Below are 21323 nucleotides of genomic sequence, written 5' to 3'. Positions count from 1 at the left end.
AAGCTGATGTTCCTCGCTCCTGCGGCTTCTCACACAGCGATGTGTGCTGCCGCAGGGGAACAAGGAACAACATCGTACCGTCGCTGCAGCGAAAATATGAAAATGTCGGACACTACACCGATGATACGATTACAACGCTTTTGCGCTCGTTAATCGTATCAAAAACGCTTTACACACTACGATATCGACAGCGATGCCGGATGTGCGTCACTTTCGATTTGACCCCACCGACAGCAGCTGCGATGTCGTAGTGTGCAAAGTACCCCTTATTCTAATTCAGAAGTGAGAGGCGCTAGGTAACATTTCTCCGAATCTCTAAATTGTCCACTCTCGACCAAAAACCCCCAAAATCCTAAATTCTTGAGATTTCTGCTCTACTGCTGTTTAGATTTCGGTGCAATGATGTGGTGCACTCCCTTCATTACTATGGTCAAAGTATCACTATGTCCAGCAAGAAATGGCAATCTAAATTCATGGCAGAAAACCGAGGCCGACACTCGCATTTCTTATGTGGGTTCTGTAGTAAAGACACTTTTTTCGTATACCTACTATGGAAAAGATTATTAGCAAATAATTCTACAGTTTTCCAATATTTTTAAATTCATCATGATTTTTTAGATCTCTGCGTTTGTTTGGAACATTCCTTATGAAATAAATTCTATGTATTACTTTCATGCCGCTATGGGAATTTCTTTTTCTATTCTGGTGACCTAATAAAGTGAATTAAATATTTGCCTGCAGCCAAATAATTCTCTAAGTCCTTATCATGTTGCTTGACTAATGTTACATCTAATGCAAGCCCAGTGACTTGCGAGAACAGCCAGAAGTCACCCCCAGACTTTCGGATTTGCTGAGTTTTGCACTATAATGTGGCTCTCAGCAGTTCCAGTGTTTAGAGACAGGCAGTACTTACATGCTGTGCAGCCCTGAGGAATAGTAGGAAAGCGTAGGACTGGGAGACCGCGTTTGCTGCCGTGCTAGCTTTCCTGTTGGCGGGGGAACAGATGGGGTGGGGGACGATGGTTTGGAACTGCGAGGAGGCACAGGTGGAGCATTCAAGAGTCTGCATTCTTCCTTTACCTAAAAAGGAGGAGAGGGTTTATTACTCATATAAGCTGGAAATGACAATATACACAGGTCAGTTTACAACATTAGAAGGTGCCCGGGTCTGATGAAATAAGTTATCTTCTACTTTATGTGCAAAGCTAGGCGAGTGTGGGTAACTAACCTGAAAAAGAGATGGCACCAGGATGTACTATGGGAAATATTTTTAGGAAAAGCTTGGGTCCGCGCATTTCTGTGAATGTCAATCTGACACCTACCAACTATACCACTCTTACAGACCAAGTGCCCCCTCCCCCCCCATGGCTATGGATCCTAATGGCAGTGCTCTATTTCCACACCATAATGCTCCCAAATAGGATGCAAAAATTGTGCAGGAAAGAACATGATGAAGTTTCAGGTGATGACTTGACTTCCAAATTCCCCAGATTTCAGTCTGATTGAGCATCTGCTGATGTGTAGGAAGAAAGTTCCATCCATGGAGGCCCCACCTGAACGCTTAAAGGGGGTTGTCTCATGAATAAAGTACATCTTCAATAGATCTTGGAATAATAAGTTCCACAATTGGATGGGTTTAAAAACAATGTTTCTGTGATGAGATAATCTTATATATGTGTCCCTGCTGTGTACTGTGTAAAGGCCGTGTCTGACTGTACGGAGACATGGTCTGATCATACCACAGCTCCTGGGCAGGGGAGGAATCAAAACAGAATTGTCACGGATGTGTCTGGACCTTCGGGTGCTGCTGCTGGGACCAGGTGCAGAAGGGCTCGGCGATCGTCCAAACGTTAATGGACGCTGTCCCTTTAAGGGCTTGATCTAGGGTTTTTTTCTTTTTCCTTGCCAGGTTGGAGGAGCCTTTCCTCCAGCTGGTAATTAAGGGCCTTTATAACGTGGGGCCTCTCACTCCTCCAGTGCGGGTTATACTCTTGATTTGGAGACGTTGCTCGCTCAGGAGTGCTTGTGGCTTCAGACTACTGTTGCTGTATATTCTAAAGATTCCCTCTCAAGATAAGTTGTTGCTTTTCCTTGTTGTGGCTTCAGACTACTGTTGCTGTATATTCTGAAGATTCGCTCTCAAGATAAGTTATTGTTTTTCCTTTTTTGATGTTTATTTTTGTGTTTGTTTTTTCCCTCCGTAGATTGGTGGGTGGTGGGATTTAGGGTACCTTCACACTTTAGCGATGCAGCAGCGATCCGACCAGCGATCTGACCTGGTCAGGATCGCTGCTGCATCGCTACATGGTCGCTGGTGAGCTGTCAAACAGGCAGATCTCACCAGCGACCAGTGACCAGCCCCCAGCCAGCAGCGACGTGCAAGCGACGCTGCGCTTGCACGGAGCCGGCGTCTGGAAGCTGCGGACACTGGTAACTAAGGTAAACATCGGGTATGGTTACCCGATGTTTACATTAGTTACCAGCGCACACCGCTTAGCTTAGTGTGTGCAGGGAGCAGGGAGCCGCACACACTGAGCGCTGGCTCCTTGCTCTCCTAGCTACAGTACACATCGGGTTAATTAACCCGATGTGTACAGCAGCTACATGTGCAGAGAGCCGGAGCCGGCAGCACAGGCAGCGTGAGAGCGGCGGAGGCTGGTAACTAAGGTAAATATCGGGTAACCACCTTGGTTGCCCGATGTTTATCTTGGTTACAGCTTACCGCAGCTGCCAGACGCCGGCTCCTGCTCCCTGCTCGCTTCATTTGTCGCTCTCTCGCTGTCACACACTGCGATCTGTGTGTCACAGTGGGAGAGCGCCTTTGAAGAAAACGAACCAGGGCTGTGTGTAACGAGCAGCGATCTCGCAGCAGGGGCCAGATCGCTGCTCATTGTCACACACAGCGAGATCGCTAATGAGGTCACTGCTGTGTCACAAAAAGCGTGACTCAGCAGCGATCTCGGCAGCGAGCTCGCTGTGTGTGAAGCACCCCTAAGTCCTAGGGTCTGGCTAGGAGACAGGGGCACGTTGGCGGGCCACACCTCCTAACCCTTATAGGTACCTGTGATTTGAGGGCAAGCGCAGGGCCCCCTAGTGTGTTTCAGCCTCCCTTATTCCCCTCTTTGTGTTTCAGCATCCCTTATTCCCAGGAGTCCACTTGCTGGGTGTCTCTCCCCACACCCAGCGTGACAAGAATATACAGACATTACAGCACAGGATCGCAGTTTCTACTTTCTGTGAGGTAAAACATGTTTAAAAACAGACAGTGAAATGTTTCACCTAACATGAAAAATAGTTGTCATCTCCTGCGGTCTGTATACTCTCTTTTGCATCTACACCCTGCCCAGGAGATGTAGCACGTTCAGACCATATCTCTGAACAGTCAGACGGCCATTACACAGTACATAGCAGGGGCACATTAAAAGTTTATTTCAGCACAGAACCTTTTTTTTTTTTTTACACATTCAATTGTGGAACTTATTATTCTTCCAAGATCTATTGAGTACTAAATTATACTTTCTAAGTGGGACAAGTCCTTTAAGCCCTGATACACAATATAATATACATCCCACAAAAAACAACATCTGCAAGGAGTTGCATGTTCTCCCCGTGTTTGAGTGAGTGATGATGATGATGTTTGTAAAACGCTGCAGAATATGATGGCGCTATATAAGCAATCCAATTTATGTATATCAGCTCACCGTGTACTCCTGGCCTCTCCCTGGAGCACGGACAGGCACTGCTGCAGCCCTATATTGCAAATAAAAGAAAAGAGGAACATTCAGCTCTTCAGGAGAGGAAAGCCATGGTCTTTATTTCAGCATGCAGACAACGGATGACATGACCAGCACAGCACTACGCGTTTCAGGTGAAAAAAAATCACCCTTAATTCATGATTAAGGGTGGTTGTTTCACCTGAAACGCGTAGTGCTGTGCTGGTCATATCATCTGTTGTCTGCATGCTGAAATAAAGACCATGGCTTTCCTCGCCTGAAGAGCTGAATGTTCCTCTTTTCTTTTATTTGCTATATAAGCAATGCTTAATAATAAAACATACAAACCTCTTCTAGAGACAGCAGCCAACTCTGCTCTCCCTTTATAGAGCATGGGGGAGTCGGGAGTGATAGCTGTCAGCTGCTCAGCTATCCTTTACCGGACATTAAGAATGTTAATGTCCTGGTGTCAGATACAGTACACCTTAATAGTTCGGGTGCCACAACATGGTGGACACATTTTGGCTGTACCTCGGGGACCTTCACAATATTACGCAGGCGGCTTTCGTGTGATAACTGATTAGTGTATATCACTCAGGCCAGCTGGACCATGTCCTCAATAGAGATGATGTTCTGAGCACAATACAATACAAATCCCATTCACATACAGCATAAAGTCTACAACAATGTCATATCTATTGTGGATTTTTACTGCTGACTTCCCCCACTACAATGGCTGTTTTATACCTGGATTGTCCCACAGTTTTCCTCCCCGAATTTTACTTTCATGACGGGTAGCACATGGCATTGCCATTAACTTATTTTATGTGAACATTTTGACAACTGACCTCAGTAATCTGATTTACACTGTACTGCTCAGCACACATAAAGTTGTCAATGACTTGTTGCTTTGATGTTGTTCTCCAGCATTCGCCTCCTAATTACAGGGTGTGACCCCAATTAGAGCCGAGTCTACTGCAGGTCACTTCACTGAAGGCTCAGCTAAGCGCTTGAGAAATGAAGTTTCTGGATCAGCTCCAAACTGTCCTGTAACTGGTAATGTTGTACAGACAGGTTTCTCTGCATTACAAGTGGCCTAATGGTGAAACTGTCAGGCTCTACTTCTGCTGGAATGTATCAGGAGTATGGAGAGCTCCAGGACATAATAAAGAGACAATACTACATTTCCTATATTTCCTTACTCTCCAATTACCTACAATCTGTTAAGGCTCATATATGAAATTTTATTCTTTACAGTTTATGATCATTATCTATTGTTCTATCAATATAGTGCCAACATCTTCAGCAGATCTGTACACTTAAAGGGGTATTCCCATCTCTAAAATCCTATCCAAATATGTAGTAGGTGTAATATTAGCAAATACCTCCAAATAGAAATGTAGTATAGTTCTCTTGATTAGCTGTGTCACTTACCTCATGTGTAGGGCATTTCAGTAGCTTAGATATCCATGGTTACAACCATGAGCAACTAACTAAAGGTACCATCACACTAAGCGACGTTCCAGCGATCCCACCAGCAACCTGACCTGGCAGGGTTCGCTGGAGCGTCGCTACACGGGTTGCTGGTGAGCTGTCACACAGGCAGATCTCACCAGCAACCCGTGACCAGCCCCCAGCCAGCAGCGACGCATGGAAGCGATGCTGCGCTTGGTAACTAAGGTAAATATCGGGTAACCAACCCGATATTTACCTTGGTTACCAGCGCACACCGCTTAGCGCTGGCTCCCTGCACTCCTAGCCAGAGTACACGTCGGGTTAATTACCCGATGTGTACTGTGGCTATGTGTGCAGGGAGCCGGCACTGACAGCGTCAGAGCGGCGGACGCTGGTAACGAAGGTAAATATTGGGTAACCAAGGAAAGGGCTTCTTGGTTACCCGATATTTACATTGGTTACCAGCGTCCGCAGAAGCCGGCTCCCTGCTTCCTGCACATTCAGTTGTTGCTCTCTCGCTGTCACACACAGCGATCTGTGCTTCACAGCAGGAGAGCAACAACTAAAAAATGGCCCAGGACATTCAGCAACAACCAGCGACCTCACAGCAGGGGCCAGGTTGTTGCTGGATGTCACACACAGTAACATCGCTAGCAACATCGCTGTTACGTCACAAACGTCGTGCCTCAGCAGCGATGTTGCTTAGTGTGACGGTACCTTAACCGACTTACTGTCACTATATGATAAGCTGCAATGCCCTGCACATGAGGTAAGAGACATGACTATATCAGGAGAACTATACTACATTTTTAATTGGAGACATTTCCTAATATTATTATTAAAACTACTACGTATTAGGATAGGATCTTGGAGATGGTAATACCCATTTAATTTACTCGCTAACAGTCAGGTAGAAATATTAGATGTTATGGACACCGTGTGCTCTGCGTACATGGGACAATGTGCTGCTGACGATTTTTAATACCGCATAAAAAATTCAATCATAAGACAAATGAGCATTTTGCTTGTTCGTCGGGCAAATACCAATTGATGGCTTGTCTGTCTACTTTCAGACACCAGTTTTCTGGTGTAATAGGAGCAAACAATTATCAGATGCTTACATGTAAATAACTTAAGTAAGCATTGTTGACCTTAGGGAGATCAACATATCCACTGCGGAGACACCATCACGTGTTTCTCAACGCAGTGATTCTAGAGCATTGCCCCCTGGGAAGTATGCAAATGAGAAAGCCGCGGAGACACCATCACGTGTTTCTCAACGCTGGCAGGAAACTAGCCAGGTCTTTCACCGGGAAGGAACAACCACGGGAAGGGCAGTCTCCAGTCAAGGAGACCACCTATACCAAACATGGTATCCATCCACAGACAGCCGTTTCGGGGTATTTGCCCCTCATCAGTGTGGAGTAGGAATCTGGCTAGTGGGGGCAATGCCTAGTATAAGACTACTTAAGCAAGCATTGTTGACCTTAGGGAGATCAACATATCCACTGCGGAGACACCATCACGTGTTTCTCAACGCAGTGATTCTAGAGCATTGCCCCCTGGGAAGAATGCAAATGAGGGGGCAATGCTCTAGAATCACTGCGTTGAGAAACACGTGATGGTGTCTCCGCAGTGGATATGTTGATCTCCCTAAGGTCAACAATGCTTGCTTAAGTAGTCTTATACTAGGCATTGCCCCCACTAGCCAGATTCCTACTCCACACTGATGAGGGGCAAATACCCCGAAACGGCTGTCTGTGGATGGATACCATGTTTGGTATAGGTGGTCTCCTTGACTGGAGACTGCCCTTCCCGTGGTTGTTCCTTCCCGGTGAAAGACCTGGCTAGTTTCCTGCCAGCGTTGAGAAACACGTGATGGTGTCTCCGCGGCTTTCTCATTTACATGTAAATAACTTCTGTAACAGTATCCAGCCATGCAGGAAAGTGCCAGAGGCTGTACTAGTACGGTACTATAGTGGTCTTATGGGAAAACTGGGGGCTTGGAAAGCTAGTAGGTTCACTTTCATGGGAATACAGTGATTGGCTTTTATGGAGCACGTTCAGCGCCGGGACCGAACCCTGTCCCATAGGATTTTGGTATTAGACCCTCTCTGCAGTCCTTGTTGTATATGTACAATATACATTTTACCAGAAACTTAAAGGGTATCTGTCAGTGTTTTTTTTCTCCCTCATCTAAGAGCAGGATAATGTAGAGAAAGAGATCCTGATTCCAGCGATGTGTCTGAGCTGTTTGCTGTCATTTTGATAAAATCAATGTTTTCTCTGCTGCAGATCTAGCGGTTATACAGAGCTCATGGATATGTTGGACTACCTGACAGCACGCCAAGTAGTCCTGTAATGATAAAATCACTGTTTAATCAGCAGTAGATTATCAAAACTACACTAAGCAGCCCAGTAAGTGACACATCGCTGGAATCAGGATCTCTGCCCCTACGTTATGCTGCTCTCAGATTAGATGGCAAAAACCTGGTGACAGATTCCCTTTAAAACAATATGGCTATGTGCTCACGTTGAGTATTTGGTTGCAGAGATTTCTGCACCAGTTCTGCGTCACTAGGCAGGAAAAATGCAAAGCAAAAATGTGCGTATTTGTCACGTTTTTGATGCAGTTTTGCATGTGTTTTTTCACTGCTTTCAATAGTGAAAAATTCATGCAAAAATGCTGATAGAATTGCCATGCTGCAGAGTATTTTCTGCACAAAATCTGCAAGGAAAATATACCCAACATGTGCACTTCAGGATTCTCAGTGACTTTGCTGACATCAGGGTTTGCTTGAAGTTTTGTGACAAAACTGCACTAAAAAAAGCGCATATAAAAACAGTGTGTGCACAGCATATTACTTCTGAGGATGCGTGCCCACGATCAGTTTTCATGCGTCCAAAATGTGGCGCTGTACAGTACAAGCATAGTGGATGGGATTTCTAGAAATATTATGAAAATTATGAAAATGTCGGACACTACACCGATGATACGATTACGACGCTTTTGCACTCGTTATTCATATCAAAAACGCTTTACACACTACAATATTGACAGCGACGCCGGATGTGCGTCACTTTCGATTTGACCCCACCAACATCGCAGCTGCGATGTCGTAGTGTGCAAAGTACCCCTAAGAATTCCATTTCCTCCCTCAGCTGGGATACAACTACATTTTTAAAAATATAAAGAATGGCGAATCACAGTGGAAGGGGCGATGCTGTTGTGAGGAAAGCAGCTTGCGGAGGCAGAAACCTTCCCATAATGTTGGGACATCTCCTCTTACAGATGAATTTGCTGCATATTATAGCACCACCATTGTGGATGGGATTTTGTGAAATCTCAACTACACTAATACTGGCGTCACACGGTACGGTATATCGGGCGATATGTCGTCGGGGTCACGTCGTTAGTGACGCACATCCGGCATCGTCAGAGATATCGTACCGTGTGACACCTCTGTGAACGAGCAAAAATACTCACCTTATCGTTGCTCGTTGACACGTCGCTCATTTTCATAATCTCGTTCCTCCTTCTGTGCTCCGGTTGTTCATCGTTCCCGAGGCAGCACACATCACTCCGTGTGACACCTCGGGAACGACGAACACAGCTTACCTGCGTCCCGCCGTCAATACGGAAGGAAGGAGGTGGGCGGGATGCTACGTCCCGCTCATCTCCGCCCCTCCGCTTCTATTGGCCGGCTGCCGTGTGACGTCGCTGAGATGCTGAATGTCCCTCCCCCTTCAGGAAGAGGATGTTCGCCACCCACAGCGACGTCGCCCGGGAGGTAAGTACGTGTGACAGGGGGTTAACGACTCTGTGCGCCACGGGCAACTAATTGTCCGTGACGCACAAACGACGGGGGCGGGTACGATCGCACGATAGATCGTCCCGTGTGACGCTGGCATAAGGAAAAGACTCAGCATAAGTGGACCTGTGCTATGGATCTGACATCTGCCGTCTGTCAATTGATGATGCAATTTTTATTTATTTTTTTCAAAATGTTTGCAGTGCAAAGAGCAAAATGTGCTTCTAATCTGCAGCATTTCACAACCTAAATCCCTTGGATACTTGAAAAAAGTTGTTTCCACATTTTTCTTGGAAAATGTAGGGTTCTTAAGCTAACGTGCTGGGAACTATACTACCAGGATCTGTCACAAAGTCAAATTGTGAATGACCAAGCTGCTTTTCTATGGCAATCAGTGCTATATGAATGAACCGATGACAAATTGCATCCCCTCCCCTATGTCCCCAGACGGATACGTATGTGCACACTGCTGTGGGTGTGCGTGTTTTGGTTATAGCTGTTACCAATTATTCCTCTTGGATTCTTGACGTGTGTGGGAAGTTACTTGAGAACACGTTATTAGAAATCCCTGTGTGCTACCTGTAATTTGAGGCTTATGTTTCCACCCAGACTCATCTCCTCAGACATGAGAACCGCGTCTTCAGAAAACACTTCATCTTCTACAATACAAAGTCTGAAAATGACATCTGTGGTGTAAAGCCTGCGTGATGGGGTCTTCTTTTGTGTGTATCACACTCTTCTTATATATATTAATCATTTTTCTTGCACTGATGGTCATGTACCGGAAGTGACCACGCGCGGCTTCTCATGAGCAGTGGACTCGGTGGTTTCTGGCAGTCCCAGATCGCTGCGTGGGTGAGGTGTAGTTTCATCTGCACTGACCATTTTTTGAACAGTGTCTGATATTAGTGAGACACTTTATTGTTTTTATAGTGATCATATATTCCACAGTGGTGCAGAGATTTTCACCATTCACATCAGATTGTGAGCCCCATTGAGGACAGGGGCTCATTTCCCATTGTCCCCTATAGAATGATGCCATTATGTGGCACTAGATACAGAATAAATATAGGATTAAATACAATAATACCCTCACAGATGCCTCTTGTAAAGCTGGCACTTCTTACTAATACAGCCTGGCACTTACGCCAGGGAACACATGGAGTGGGAGGACAATGGGAAAGGCTTGTTGCATATATAATTATCCAGATCCCTGTGTAACTCATCCATGTTCACAAACACACCCTGCACCACAGCTAGGAACGTCTGGATCAGGCAAGTTGTCAAAAATGTAATTGCCACAAACATCCAGTAATCACTTTATTCTCCTCAAGTTTTATAGGTCAATTAAGGGAAAACATTTCCACGTATGGCACATGCAGACCACATCTGGAAATCTTCATGTTGCTTACATCTATTGTAACCAAGTAAATGCAATACAAATAATGTTCCTTAAAATAATATTCAAGGGGTTGTACAAGATATAAAAAAACATGGCCGCTTTCTTTGAAAAGGAGCGCCACACTTGTCTATGGGCTGTGCGTGGTAGTCACCTAAAGGCCAGAATCACACTTGCTAGTGTATCGCGTGTAACTCGCGTGAGTCTCTCATGGTAGAACCCGGCATGGCCGCACACTATGCATACAGGAGCGTCTGCGCTGCAGAGATACATGCAACCGACCCGCTCCTGTCAGGAGAGTGTGCGGCCATGCCGGGTTCTACCATGAGAGACTCACGCGAGTTACACGCGAGGCACTAGCAAGTGTGATTCTGGCCTAATGCAACACCTATGGACTGGAGTGATAAAAAATGCATTGTAGGTAATACAAAGTCACACACAATGGTAAACTTTATAAAACAATTAACCACTTCAGCCCCGGGGCACTTTCCGTTTTTCCTTTTTGTTCCCCTTCTTCCGAGAGCCGTAACTTTTTTATTTTTCTGTCAATCTTGTCATATGAGGGCTTGTTTTTTTGCGGGACGAGTTGTACTTTTAAATGAAACCATAAGTTTTACCATATGGTGTACTGGAAAACAGCAAAAAAATTCCAAGTGTGGAAAAACTGCAAAAACAGTGTGATGGCACAATAGTTTTTGGGATGTTTTATTCACGGTGTTCACTATATGGTAAAACTGATGTGTGGGTATGATGCCTGGGGTCGGTGCGAGTTTGTAGACACCAAACATGTATAGGTTTACTTGTATCTAAGGGGTTAAAAAAATTCACAAGCTTGTGCAATAAAAGTGGTGTACGTTTTGCGCCATTTTCCGAAACACGTAGCGTTCTCATTTTTCTGGATCTATGGCTCAGTGATGGCTTATTTTTTGCGTCTCGAGCTGTCCTTTCTAATGGTATCATTTTTGCGCAGATGCTACTTTTTGATCGCCTGTTATTGCATTTTGCGTAAAACTTGCAGCGACCAAAAAACATAATTTTGGCGTTTGGAATTTTTTTGCCACTACACCGTTTACCAATCAGATTAATTGATTTTATGTTTTGATAGATCGGGCATTTCTGAACATGGCGATACCAAATATGTTTATATTTATTTATTTTTTAACCCTTTAATTTTCAATGGGGGGAAAGGGAGGTGATTTGAACTTTTAGGTTTTTTTATAACTTTTTTTAATTTATTTTTTTTATTTTACTAGTCCCCCTAGGGGGCTATAGCGATCAGCAATCCGATCGCTCTTATCTATCTGCTGATCACAGCTATACAGCTGTAAACAGCAGATTCAGGCTCTTCCTGTTTCTCTCTGCTCTCGGCCGAGGGAAAACGAAAGTGAAACTTCATAGCTGCAGGCGTCATCACATGACCTTGTGCTACCATGGCAACCACTGAAAGTCACGTGATCACGCACGTGACTTCCGGTGGGGGCGGCGGTAAGTAAAAATCATGGCCGCGCGCATATAGATCTCGCTGCCAGACTTTGGCAGTGAGATTTAAGGGATTGAATGTTGCGAGTGGAAGCGATTCCACTCGCAACATGCAGGCACACGTCAGCTGTTGAAAACAGCTGATATGTGTGCCGACCGCCGCCACCTGCCTGCAGGGGGCGGGGGTTAACGGGACACGCTCCATGACGGATATATCCGTCCATGGTCGTGAAGGGGTTAAACAATTTCTTCCTTGTTGATCACTTGTCTTGGGATATATGCTAAATGTATACCAGCGCCTCCTGGAATTACAGCGGCATCTTCATGACCCCTTGGGCGCCATGGTCTCCACCTCTACATGGTTTCCATTTTATCCTATGGACCTATGTGAGATTGTGTATCAGAAGACACTAGATTCTTCTGTCATTTTTATTCTTACTGATTTTTGGATCGGGTGATGATTTCCACATTTTGATGTCACTATCTTCTTCCCAACGCTGATAATACAATTTAATGAACCAATGCCTTAGCCATATGTGTCATCCAGCGATATGTAACCGGTCTAGGTTCCATCATTTCCATTAAGGTGTTTTGTTCTGGTTAGGTCCCGTTGTCTGCAGACATAATGATCTCAGAGATGCAGGATGTGGGCTGCTACCAGTGATAACTATGTGAGGAATGTCAGCTATGATGCACACACAGACTTTTGTTAGGATTTGCGTAGCACAAAGTAGAAATGCCTAGTTTTCCACACTTCTTTCCTGAATGGTTCACTATATTTCTAGTATCATCTGGAAACTATGTTAGGAGATGTGACAGATTGGTTCTGGGTTATGGGTACTGGATGTACAGTCTTAGCTGTCATGTGCGGCTGTTTGCATGGTGCCGATGTAGGGCATCATGTGTCCCACCTCTGCACTCTTCCCATTGCATTCATTGTGATGGATGTATTATGCATGTAAGTGCTCCTAGTAGCCTATAAAGGAGAATATCTATGGGGCCCAAAGAGCCTCTAATTAGAAACCATAAAGGCTTCTCAACATTTCTAAATGGATCCACTGTGTCCATTCACTTTTATGGAAGAGGACATGTCATAGTGATCTAGTTGTGTTTACAGTGATCATAACTTTTCTTCCTACCTGCCAGAATTTACAGGGCAAACTGGGCATTTCAAGGCATCCGAGACTCAGATATTCAGGACTAAAATTAGAGCGACACTGAGAAACAATGAAAAGAATTAAACTGCTGGATGTGACTCCATATGTCTTGCCAAGAAGTTTTAAACCAAAAAAATTACAAAACATAATATTCTCTTCAGGTATGTTCACACTTTGAATTCATGTGGATTTCAGTGCAGATTATGCAGTTATTAGAAATTTTCTGTTTGGATTTTCAGATTCACAGTAGGAACAGTGTGAAATGCTATAGATTACCCCACTCCCAGGGCCGCTGTCTGGGCATTACAACCATGACTGGTTTATGGGGCCTGATGAAGAGGTCCCATACACAAGTCATACACAGGGCCCAGGATAATTACTTAGCTTAGTCCGGGCCCCCATCTTCACCATGCCCCAGTCACAGCCGAAGTAGAGGTGGCTGGCAGTGTCGCTTCAGCCACTGCACATGACTAAGGTGCCAGTGAAGCCCTTCTAAGGCACTGCATGCAAATTAGCCATGTGGTGGGAGGCAAGGTGAGTGGAGCAGAGCAAGGAGCCGGCGCGTCATCCTGCAGCCCAGCGTGATGAGGTAATCATTCTGCGACCTCATCACACTGCTGCAGGCAACGCGGAGATGGCGAGGACCCAACATCCGGCAGGGAAAGGTAAATGCTCTGTGAGTTGAAGATCACCAGGGGTGGTGGGGGAACTGCTGACTCCAGCCCTTGCCTTGCTTTAGCTGGATGCACTTCGGAGGGTGCACATCAAGCTGAAGTGCATCGCGGCTCAGAGAGGACGCCGCGTGACGTGGGAGTCGGGGAGGGTGAGTAAAATGTTTTGGTTTTTTTTGCAGCAGACAAATATACAAGGAGAGGCCCAGGAAAGTGACATATACAAGAGGGAGGATATATATACCAGGAAAAGGACAAAAACCAGGATGGGGACATGTATACCAGAATGTGCCCAGGAGGGGGCTATATATACACCAGGATTGGCCCAGGAAGGGAAAATATATACAAGAAGGAGGACATGTATACCATGAAGAGGAAAAAAAACAGGTTGGGGACATATATACCATAATGTGCCCAGGAGGGGATATATAATAATCTAAGGGGATATATAAGAATCTATGGTATATCAGACACTTGTGATCATCCCAGTATATGGAGGTCCTAGGTATATGTGGCTAACATGGCAAATGAGCTGATTATAATCCATTGTGACATTTTTAAAACAATGTAATCTGAAATGTAGATATCTACTCACAGCTTCTGATTTGGGAGGCACTGGAGGTGGAGGTAAAGATAAATCTGAACATTTGCTTGTCAGAAGACATCCGGGAGATGAGAGAGAGGATGTGCCACACTTGGAATGCAATGAACCCCGGAAAGGATCACATTTGTTCTTCTCGCTTTGTGAACGGGTTAAGGGTTGGCCCACACGTTTGTCATTCCCCAGTTCTAACCAGAGTTCCTCATATGGAAGCTCTGGCTTGGCTGGTAAACTCACGGATTCCTCGCCGCCTTCTGGAAAAAGGTAGTCACTACCACTGTCACCGGAGTCCTGGTATTGAGAAGCATCTTGAGGGAACACAGCCCAATCCCCACAAAGGTCTCGACAACCATGAAGGTTCACCTCGCTGTTTCCATGAAGGTTATTTCCATAAACACAGACTGAAAGCCTATGAAAGGATTGGGTCAGCTCATCACGGGCGTAGCTGAGGGAGTTTGGTATGTGACTATGTCCGGAGCAATAACTCTTTTTAGGGCTCTTACATTCTTCATTCCAGTCTGCTTTCACATCCCTCACTGCGCGAGAGTACTCCTCTATATCAAACTGCTCTTGACATACATTGTACCAATGTTGCACTACGGACTCCTGCCACATTTCACCTTTCGCAATGTTTTCAGGTAGGCTAAATGTTGGGACAGATAAATGTAATGGAAAATGCATGGGAACGATTTTACCAGCACGCAGCACACAACAAACCACAACAGTCTTAGTCTGTATATTGACAAACTTGTAGCGATGTCCCTCGCGTATAAAGTGAAGATCATATGGGTTCCGGGGCGGTGGGCTCGGCACAGTCACGTTTACAGGCAGCCGCGTCTTCTCCACAATGTTACGGATAGTGTGCTCGCCGTCTTGCATCTGAATCTCTAGAGGACTGCGTGTGCTAAACCTCCCTTTACACTGAAACGGAAGGCTGATGCTTTCATTAGTTCTGTGATTCATGCAGATTAAACATGGCATTTTGCCTTTCCCCAATTTGCTGATCGAGTTCAATTTTCCAATTTTCTTAAATATGGTATTAAGACGTGACTTCTCCTTGGATGTTTTTGCATAAAGAATCTCAGCTTGGCCCATTAACGTGAGTTCATCTCCAGTGCACAGCGTGATGTTATACACTTCTGTATCTTCATTGCACTCTCCTGAAGCAACCTATAAGTACAGCAAATTATATTGTTATACAATCTGTATCATCCACGGGGAATAAAATCAGATAAAACATCTGTGCAGTGATTATTGAATAACTCACGGAAACAAGAATATACTTGGTAAAAAGCCAACCATAAAAGATTAATATTCTAGTCTGTCATTAATTAAATCCTCTCTCTGTCATGCATATGGTCAACCTGAACAGTGCCCTCAAATACACTGGGCTATAAATCAATCACTAGACTCAATGTGCATCCCACCAAGAATTTCAAAACTATGGCTGCCGAACAGTATTATCGGCCAAATATTGTGTATACTACTAATGAGAATACTTGCAGTATATTAGAGGACCTGTCATAAATGGGCAGTTTTTGTTTTTACCTTATTCACGCTGCTTCCCTGAGTATTCGATTTTATTTTTTTTTTTAAATCCAAGATACGGTTCCAAAGATATAGTACTTTTTATTTAGCGGTGATTTTTATGGTCTTCACCAAGGGGGTGTGGCTCACAGTTTCCTCTGGGGGCGTGTTTTCACACTGCTTTCCATAATTACCCAGTGACCCACGCCTCCCTGGTAAAGACCATAAATATTACAGCAAAATAAAAAAGGCCCTATGTTTGGAACCATATGGCAGATTAAAAAAACAAAAAACAGCGAAACCCCCAGCTTTTTCAGGGGTATAAAATAAAAGCAAAACTGGATGTTTCTGACCTAGGGACAGGTGCTATTTAATCAGATGAGACCTCACACACGTACTAAAGGATTAAATACTGTAATACAGCTGCTCTTAAACACTTAATCCCATTGTTTGGAAAGGGTCTGCAAGTAAATCATATCTTTGTAATAGTTGTTGAATGGTACATGGAATAGCCCCAATTACTTATCAAATCAAATATACTGCTCTTCTGCAGTTTGCCACATTAAGAATATAACATATTCTATCTACATCCTCACACCTAATGCTATAAATATGTGGAGAGGTGGACTCATTTGAAAGGGGTTCTCTATATTAGGGTCAGTGGAAATGCTTGGATCTTTCTGTAAGGGGGCTTTACACGCTACGATATCACTAAAGCGATCTCGTTGGGGTCACGGAATTTGTGACGCACATCCGGCTGCTTTAGCAATGTCGTTGTGTGTGACACCTATGATTGATTTTGAATCGACACAAAAACGTTCAAAATCGCTCATCCGTGACATCACCCCCTCTTCCCAATTATCATTGCTGCTGCTTCTACGATGTAGTTCGTCGTTCCTGTGGCAGCACACATCGCTACGTGGGACACCACAGGAACGAGAAACCTCACCTTACCTGCGGCCGCCCGCAATGAGGAAGGAAGGAGGTGGGCGGGATGTTACGTCCCGCTCATCTCCGCCCCTCCGCTTTGATTGGGCGGCCGCTTAGTGACGCCCTTAGAAAGGAGGCGGTTCGCCAGTCACTGCGACGTCGCTAGGCAGGTAAGTACTGTGACGGGTCTGAGCGATGTTGTGTGCCACGGGCAACGATTTGCCTGTGTCGCACAAACGATGGGGGTGGGTACGCCCACCTCCTTCCTTCCGCATAGCCGGTGGACGCAGGTAAAGAGATGTTTGTCGTTCCTGCGGTGTCATACACAGCGATGTGTGCTGCTGCAGGAACGACGAACAACATCGTACCGGCAGCAGTAACGATATTATGGAAAGGAGCGACGTGTCACCGATCAACGATTTTTGACGTTTTTGCGATCGGTGATCGTCGCTCCTAGGGTTTACACGCTGCGATGTCGGTAACGGCGCCGGATGTGCGTCACTAACGTCATGACCCTGATGATATATCGTTACTGATGTCGCAACGTGTAAAGCCCGCCTAAGTCCTAGTCCAAGGTGCGGGTGGGTATTTTGCATCAAAAAGTTGAAGGGGAAGAGGAGTATCTGTACTGCCAATGGTTGGAATTCACAAGAGGATATGCCATAAAAGCTTCACACATACCTTTTAAAGGGAACCAGTCACCATGAAAATACAGTCCAATCTGCAGGCACCATGGCTTAAAGCAGTGTGACCTGAGCAGACATAGACAGTTTTGTAGAAAAGATTTCACAAAAAAAATCTGTGTTATAATAATTTATTTCTCTTTTCTTTGTGGGATTTTTGTTCCAGTGGGCGGTCCTATCAGTGACTGACAACTTTCTCTATATGCACACTTACAGATAGCTGTCAATCACTAGGACCGCCCCCTGGACTGTAAACCCAGAAAGAGCAGAGGATTAAATGTTAAAACACAGGTTATACTGAATCTTTTCTCAAATAACTATATATCACTGCACAGCTTTCCTTGCTCTATAACATGGAGTCTGTAGAAGTCATATTAATGGTGACGGGTTCCCTTTAAGATGGTAGGTTTATTAGGGGAATAAAATAAGTTTGTGTATTCATTGTTACATTTATTGTATTTTTTTTTACAGTACATATTAATGTGTCTTACACGTTGATGGCATGGACATCCAGATCTATTGAAATCCCTGGCCCACACTTTAACAATCTAGGGGCATGACATATCTTCCCATCTCCTATGACAAGTCATTGGAGGTCATTATTCTGTAAATCTTTTACCAGCCATGATTTGGGGTGAAGCAGGGGAGTAGATCTGACGGTTTTCTGAATATCTGTAATTATTGTTGTTATTCCAAGAATAAGTTGATTGAGCTTAACTTGGGATAAACAGCGGAGGGATTATTTTATCTGATGAACTATGGTTATTTTCTTTTGAGAAAAGACGGCTTAGGGATGACCCAATTACTATGTATAAATACTTGAAAGGCCAATACAGATGGCTGTGTGATTTTTATTTTTTCTAGGTCTATAATTGTGGGAGAAAGTTTCACAAATGACAAATACTAAAAAAGATAAATTAAACAAAAGAGGAGTTCCTAATCAAGACCCCTCTATCCCTAATAGCAAGAAAGAAGATGACAATAAAGCAACTATACATCACATTTTACAAGGAGGTGTGGATATACAGCTGGCCTCACCTAGAAAAAATACAATTGTGATGTTATGTAAGCCATAATTCTGCAGTTTTAAAGACGACCAACCACCAGGATTTCACTATATAAACTAAAGCCAGTGCTATACTGGTGCTATCATGCTGATTCTAAACATACCTTTAGTTGTGAGATCGGATGTATACTTTCTGAAATACAGGCAAGTAAAGTTACTGAAATGCACAGTTATTTGATTGATAGCAGCTACAGAATATCTAATAGGTGGGTCGGGTCTTGCTAGTTATACCCGCCCGTTTGCCTTCCTATCTTTATTCCCCTTATCCTTCCTCCCTCCTTCCACTGTAAGAACAGAGACAGGGGGAGGAAGGACAGGCAAGGGGACAGGGGCGGGAATAAGTAGCAAAATCCAACCCACTAATTAGATATTCTGCAGCACCTATCAATCAAGTACAGTGCATTCTACAAACTTTACTTGCCTGTGTTTCAGAAACTATGCAGCCAATCTCACAACTAAAGGTATGTATAGAATCAGCATAATAGCACCAGTATAGCACTGGCTTCAGTTTATATAGGAAAATCCTGCTGGTTCGTCCTCTTTAATTATCATATTGTTTGTTTTAACTTTTTGTTCCTTCAATGATTTTGAGTTTCATAAAGGGATAATAATCAGATGAGACTAAATCAGGAGAATATGGTGAAGAATCAATAATTTAAAAGCCGATTTCGCTGAGTTTTTGCAGGATGATAGACGCCTTTGGACAGTTTTTGCAGGAGTTCCGGTCTTCACCTGCCATAGATAACTTTTTGTAATCACAAGTTTCGACATAACATAACCTTTCCTACTAAAGCTTAGCATGTGCCGTTGTCAAAATTAATACTTGTTCCCATAGCAACGGAATTTATTTTTATCTGCTCAAAATATTCAATATCAATTATTTATCAATACCTCCTCGTACATGCTAAGATGTTACCCTGCTCTTGTCCTGCATTACAACCCGTGCTATAGTCCAGTTACTCTGACTAAATAGACTTACATTACTAAAGCCTGCTTTACACGTTGCAATTTCGCATACGATATCGTATGCGATTTGCAACGCCCCCATCGTATGTGCGGCATGTTCAATTTGTTGAACGTGCCGCACAAACGATTAACCCCCGTCACACATACTTACCTTCCATACGACCTCGCTGTGGGCCGCGAACGTCCACTTCCTGGAGTGGGAGGGACGTTCGGCGTCACAGCGACGTCACGCGGCAGCCGGCCAATAGAAGTGTAGGGGCGGAACTGAGCAGGACGTAAACATCCCGCCCACCTCCTTCCTTCCGCATTGCTGGTCGGGAGCCGCAGGACGCAGGTAAGATCTGTTCATCGTTCCCGGGGTGTCACACACTGCGATGTGTGCTACCCCGAGTACGATGAACAACCTGACGTTCAATTCATGAGGAATGAACGACGTGCGTGCGATAAACGTTTTACCGTTCAATCGCAATCGCACGTAGCTGTTACACACTGCAATGTACCTTACGATGCCGGATGTGCGTCACTTACGACGTGACCCCGCCGACACATTGTATGATACATTGCAGTGTGTAAAGCGGGCTTTAGACTACCATACAATACCAGTCTATGCAATTGGCGTAAGTGGCGCACACCTTAAATTATTGCCATTTTTCTGGTAATCTGATTCCTATGCATGGTATACTATCATTAATATGATTGCTCTGAGTCATCGGCAGCACATCACCCATTTACACATGGCGATCTGCTGCCGATAATGATTTTACCGCTGAAAAGAATGATCCAAATCCCCCATCAAATAAACCATTTTGCTCGTCCGTCAGATGACTGTAAACATGTTTCCACAAACTGAGAATAAGCAAGCGCGATTTCTAATGAACTCTTATTCTCGATTATCGGCCTTCAATCTATCTCCTTGAAGAACACACACTTCTCACATTTGGCTAGTGTTAAAAAAAGACACATTTTTAGTGCAAAATTTTTACACATTATAATTTGCGTCCTGCTTTGGCACAATCTACACTGCTTGGTAAATATAGATCAATGTCCGCACACTGGGACTGTAGATAATGTAATGAACTTTATCTGTCTAACCACATTACAGGAGTTTAATCAAATTGTTACAGATGTTTGCAGAAACGCTTGCTGATTGTATCCTGCAGCAACCAGCAGAATTGTGAATTTAGCTCTGGAGAATTAAGCTGGGTTTACACACTGCAACATCTCAAACGACATCGCTGTAACGTCACCGGTTTTGTGACGCAATAGCGATGTTGTTTGCGATGTTGCAGTGTGTGAAACTTATCAGCGACCCGGCCCCTGCTGTGAAGTTGTAATCGTTACAAATCGTTCAGGACCATTCCTAGGTCCTTTGTTTCCCGCTGTGCAGCATGAAGTTTCAGTGTGTGAACACTTTGCAGAGACTTTGTTAGCAACTTCCCTTTCAAAAGGCTGCTTATCAACGTCCCCAACAACCAGCTAAGTCGCTCTGCAGGTCCGGATCGCTGTTGAGGTGTTGGCCAGGTTTGCCTGTTTGACAGCTCACCAGCGACTTAGCAGAGACTAAGGCGGGCTTTGCACACTACGACATCGCAGGCCGATGCTGCGATGCCGAGTGCGATAGTGCCCGCCCCCGTCGCAGCAGCGATATGTGTTGATAGCTGGCGTAGCGAAAGTTATCGCTACGCCAGCTTCACACACACACTCACCTGCCGTGCGACGTCCCTGTGGCCGGCAACCCGCCTCCTTGTTAAGGGGGCGGGTCGTGCGACGTCACACGGTAGGCGGCCAATCAGAGCGGAGGGGCGGAGATGAGCAGGATGTAAACATCCTGCCCACCTCCTTCCTTCCGCATATCCTACGGAAG

General features: G+C 44.7%; 1 protein-coding gene across 2 annotated transcripts in view; it reads right to left on the bottom strand.

Annotated features, from left to right (window-relative positions):
- Positions 1-21323, bottom strand: part of GAREM1 (GRB2 associated regulator of MAPK1 subtype 1) — a 172106-nt gene that overhangs the window by 7266 nt on the left and 143517 nt on the right. For both annotated transcript variants that reach the window (XM_075353320.1, XM_075353319.1), the window contains exons 4-5: positions 14282-15457; positions 914-1080 (exon numbers count right to left, since the gene is read on the bottom strand). In XM_075353320.1, the coding sequence (XP_075209435.1) occupies positions 914-1080; positions 14282-15457 (1343 nt within the window). The remainder of the gene's footprint in view (positions 1-913; positions 1081-14281; positions 15458-21323) is intronic.

Source organism: Anomaloglossus baeobatrachus, chromosome 6, assembly GCF_048569485.1.
Source record: "Anomaloglossus baeobatrachus isolate aAnoBae1 chromosome 6, aAnoBae1.hap1, whole genome shotgun sequence".
Taxonomy (NCBI): domain Eukaryota; kingdom Metazoa; phylum Chordata; class Amphibia; order Anura; family Aromobatidae; genus Anomaloglossus; species Anomaloglossus baeobatrachus.
The sequence above is the reverse complement of the archived record's forward strand: the minus strand, read 5'-3'. Positions and strand labels throughout refer to the sequence as shown.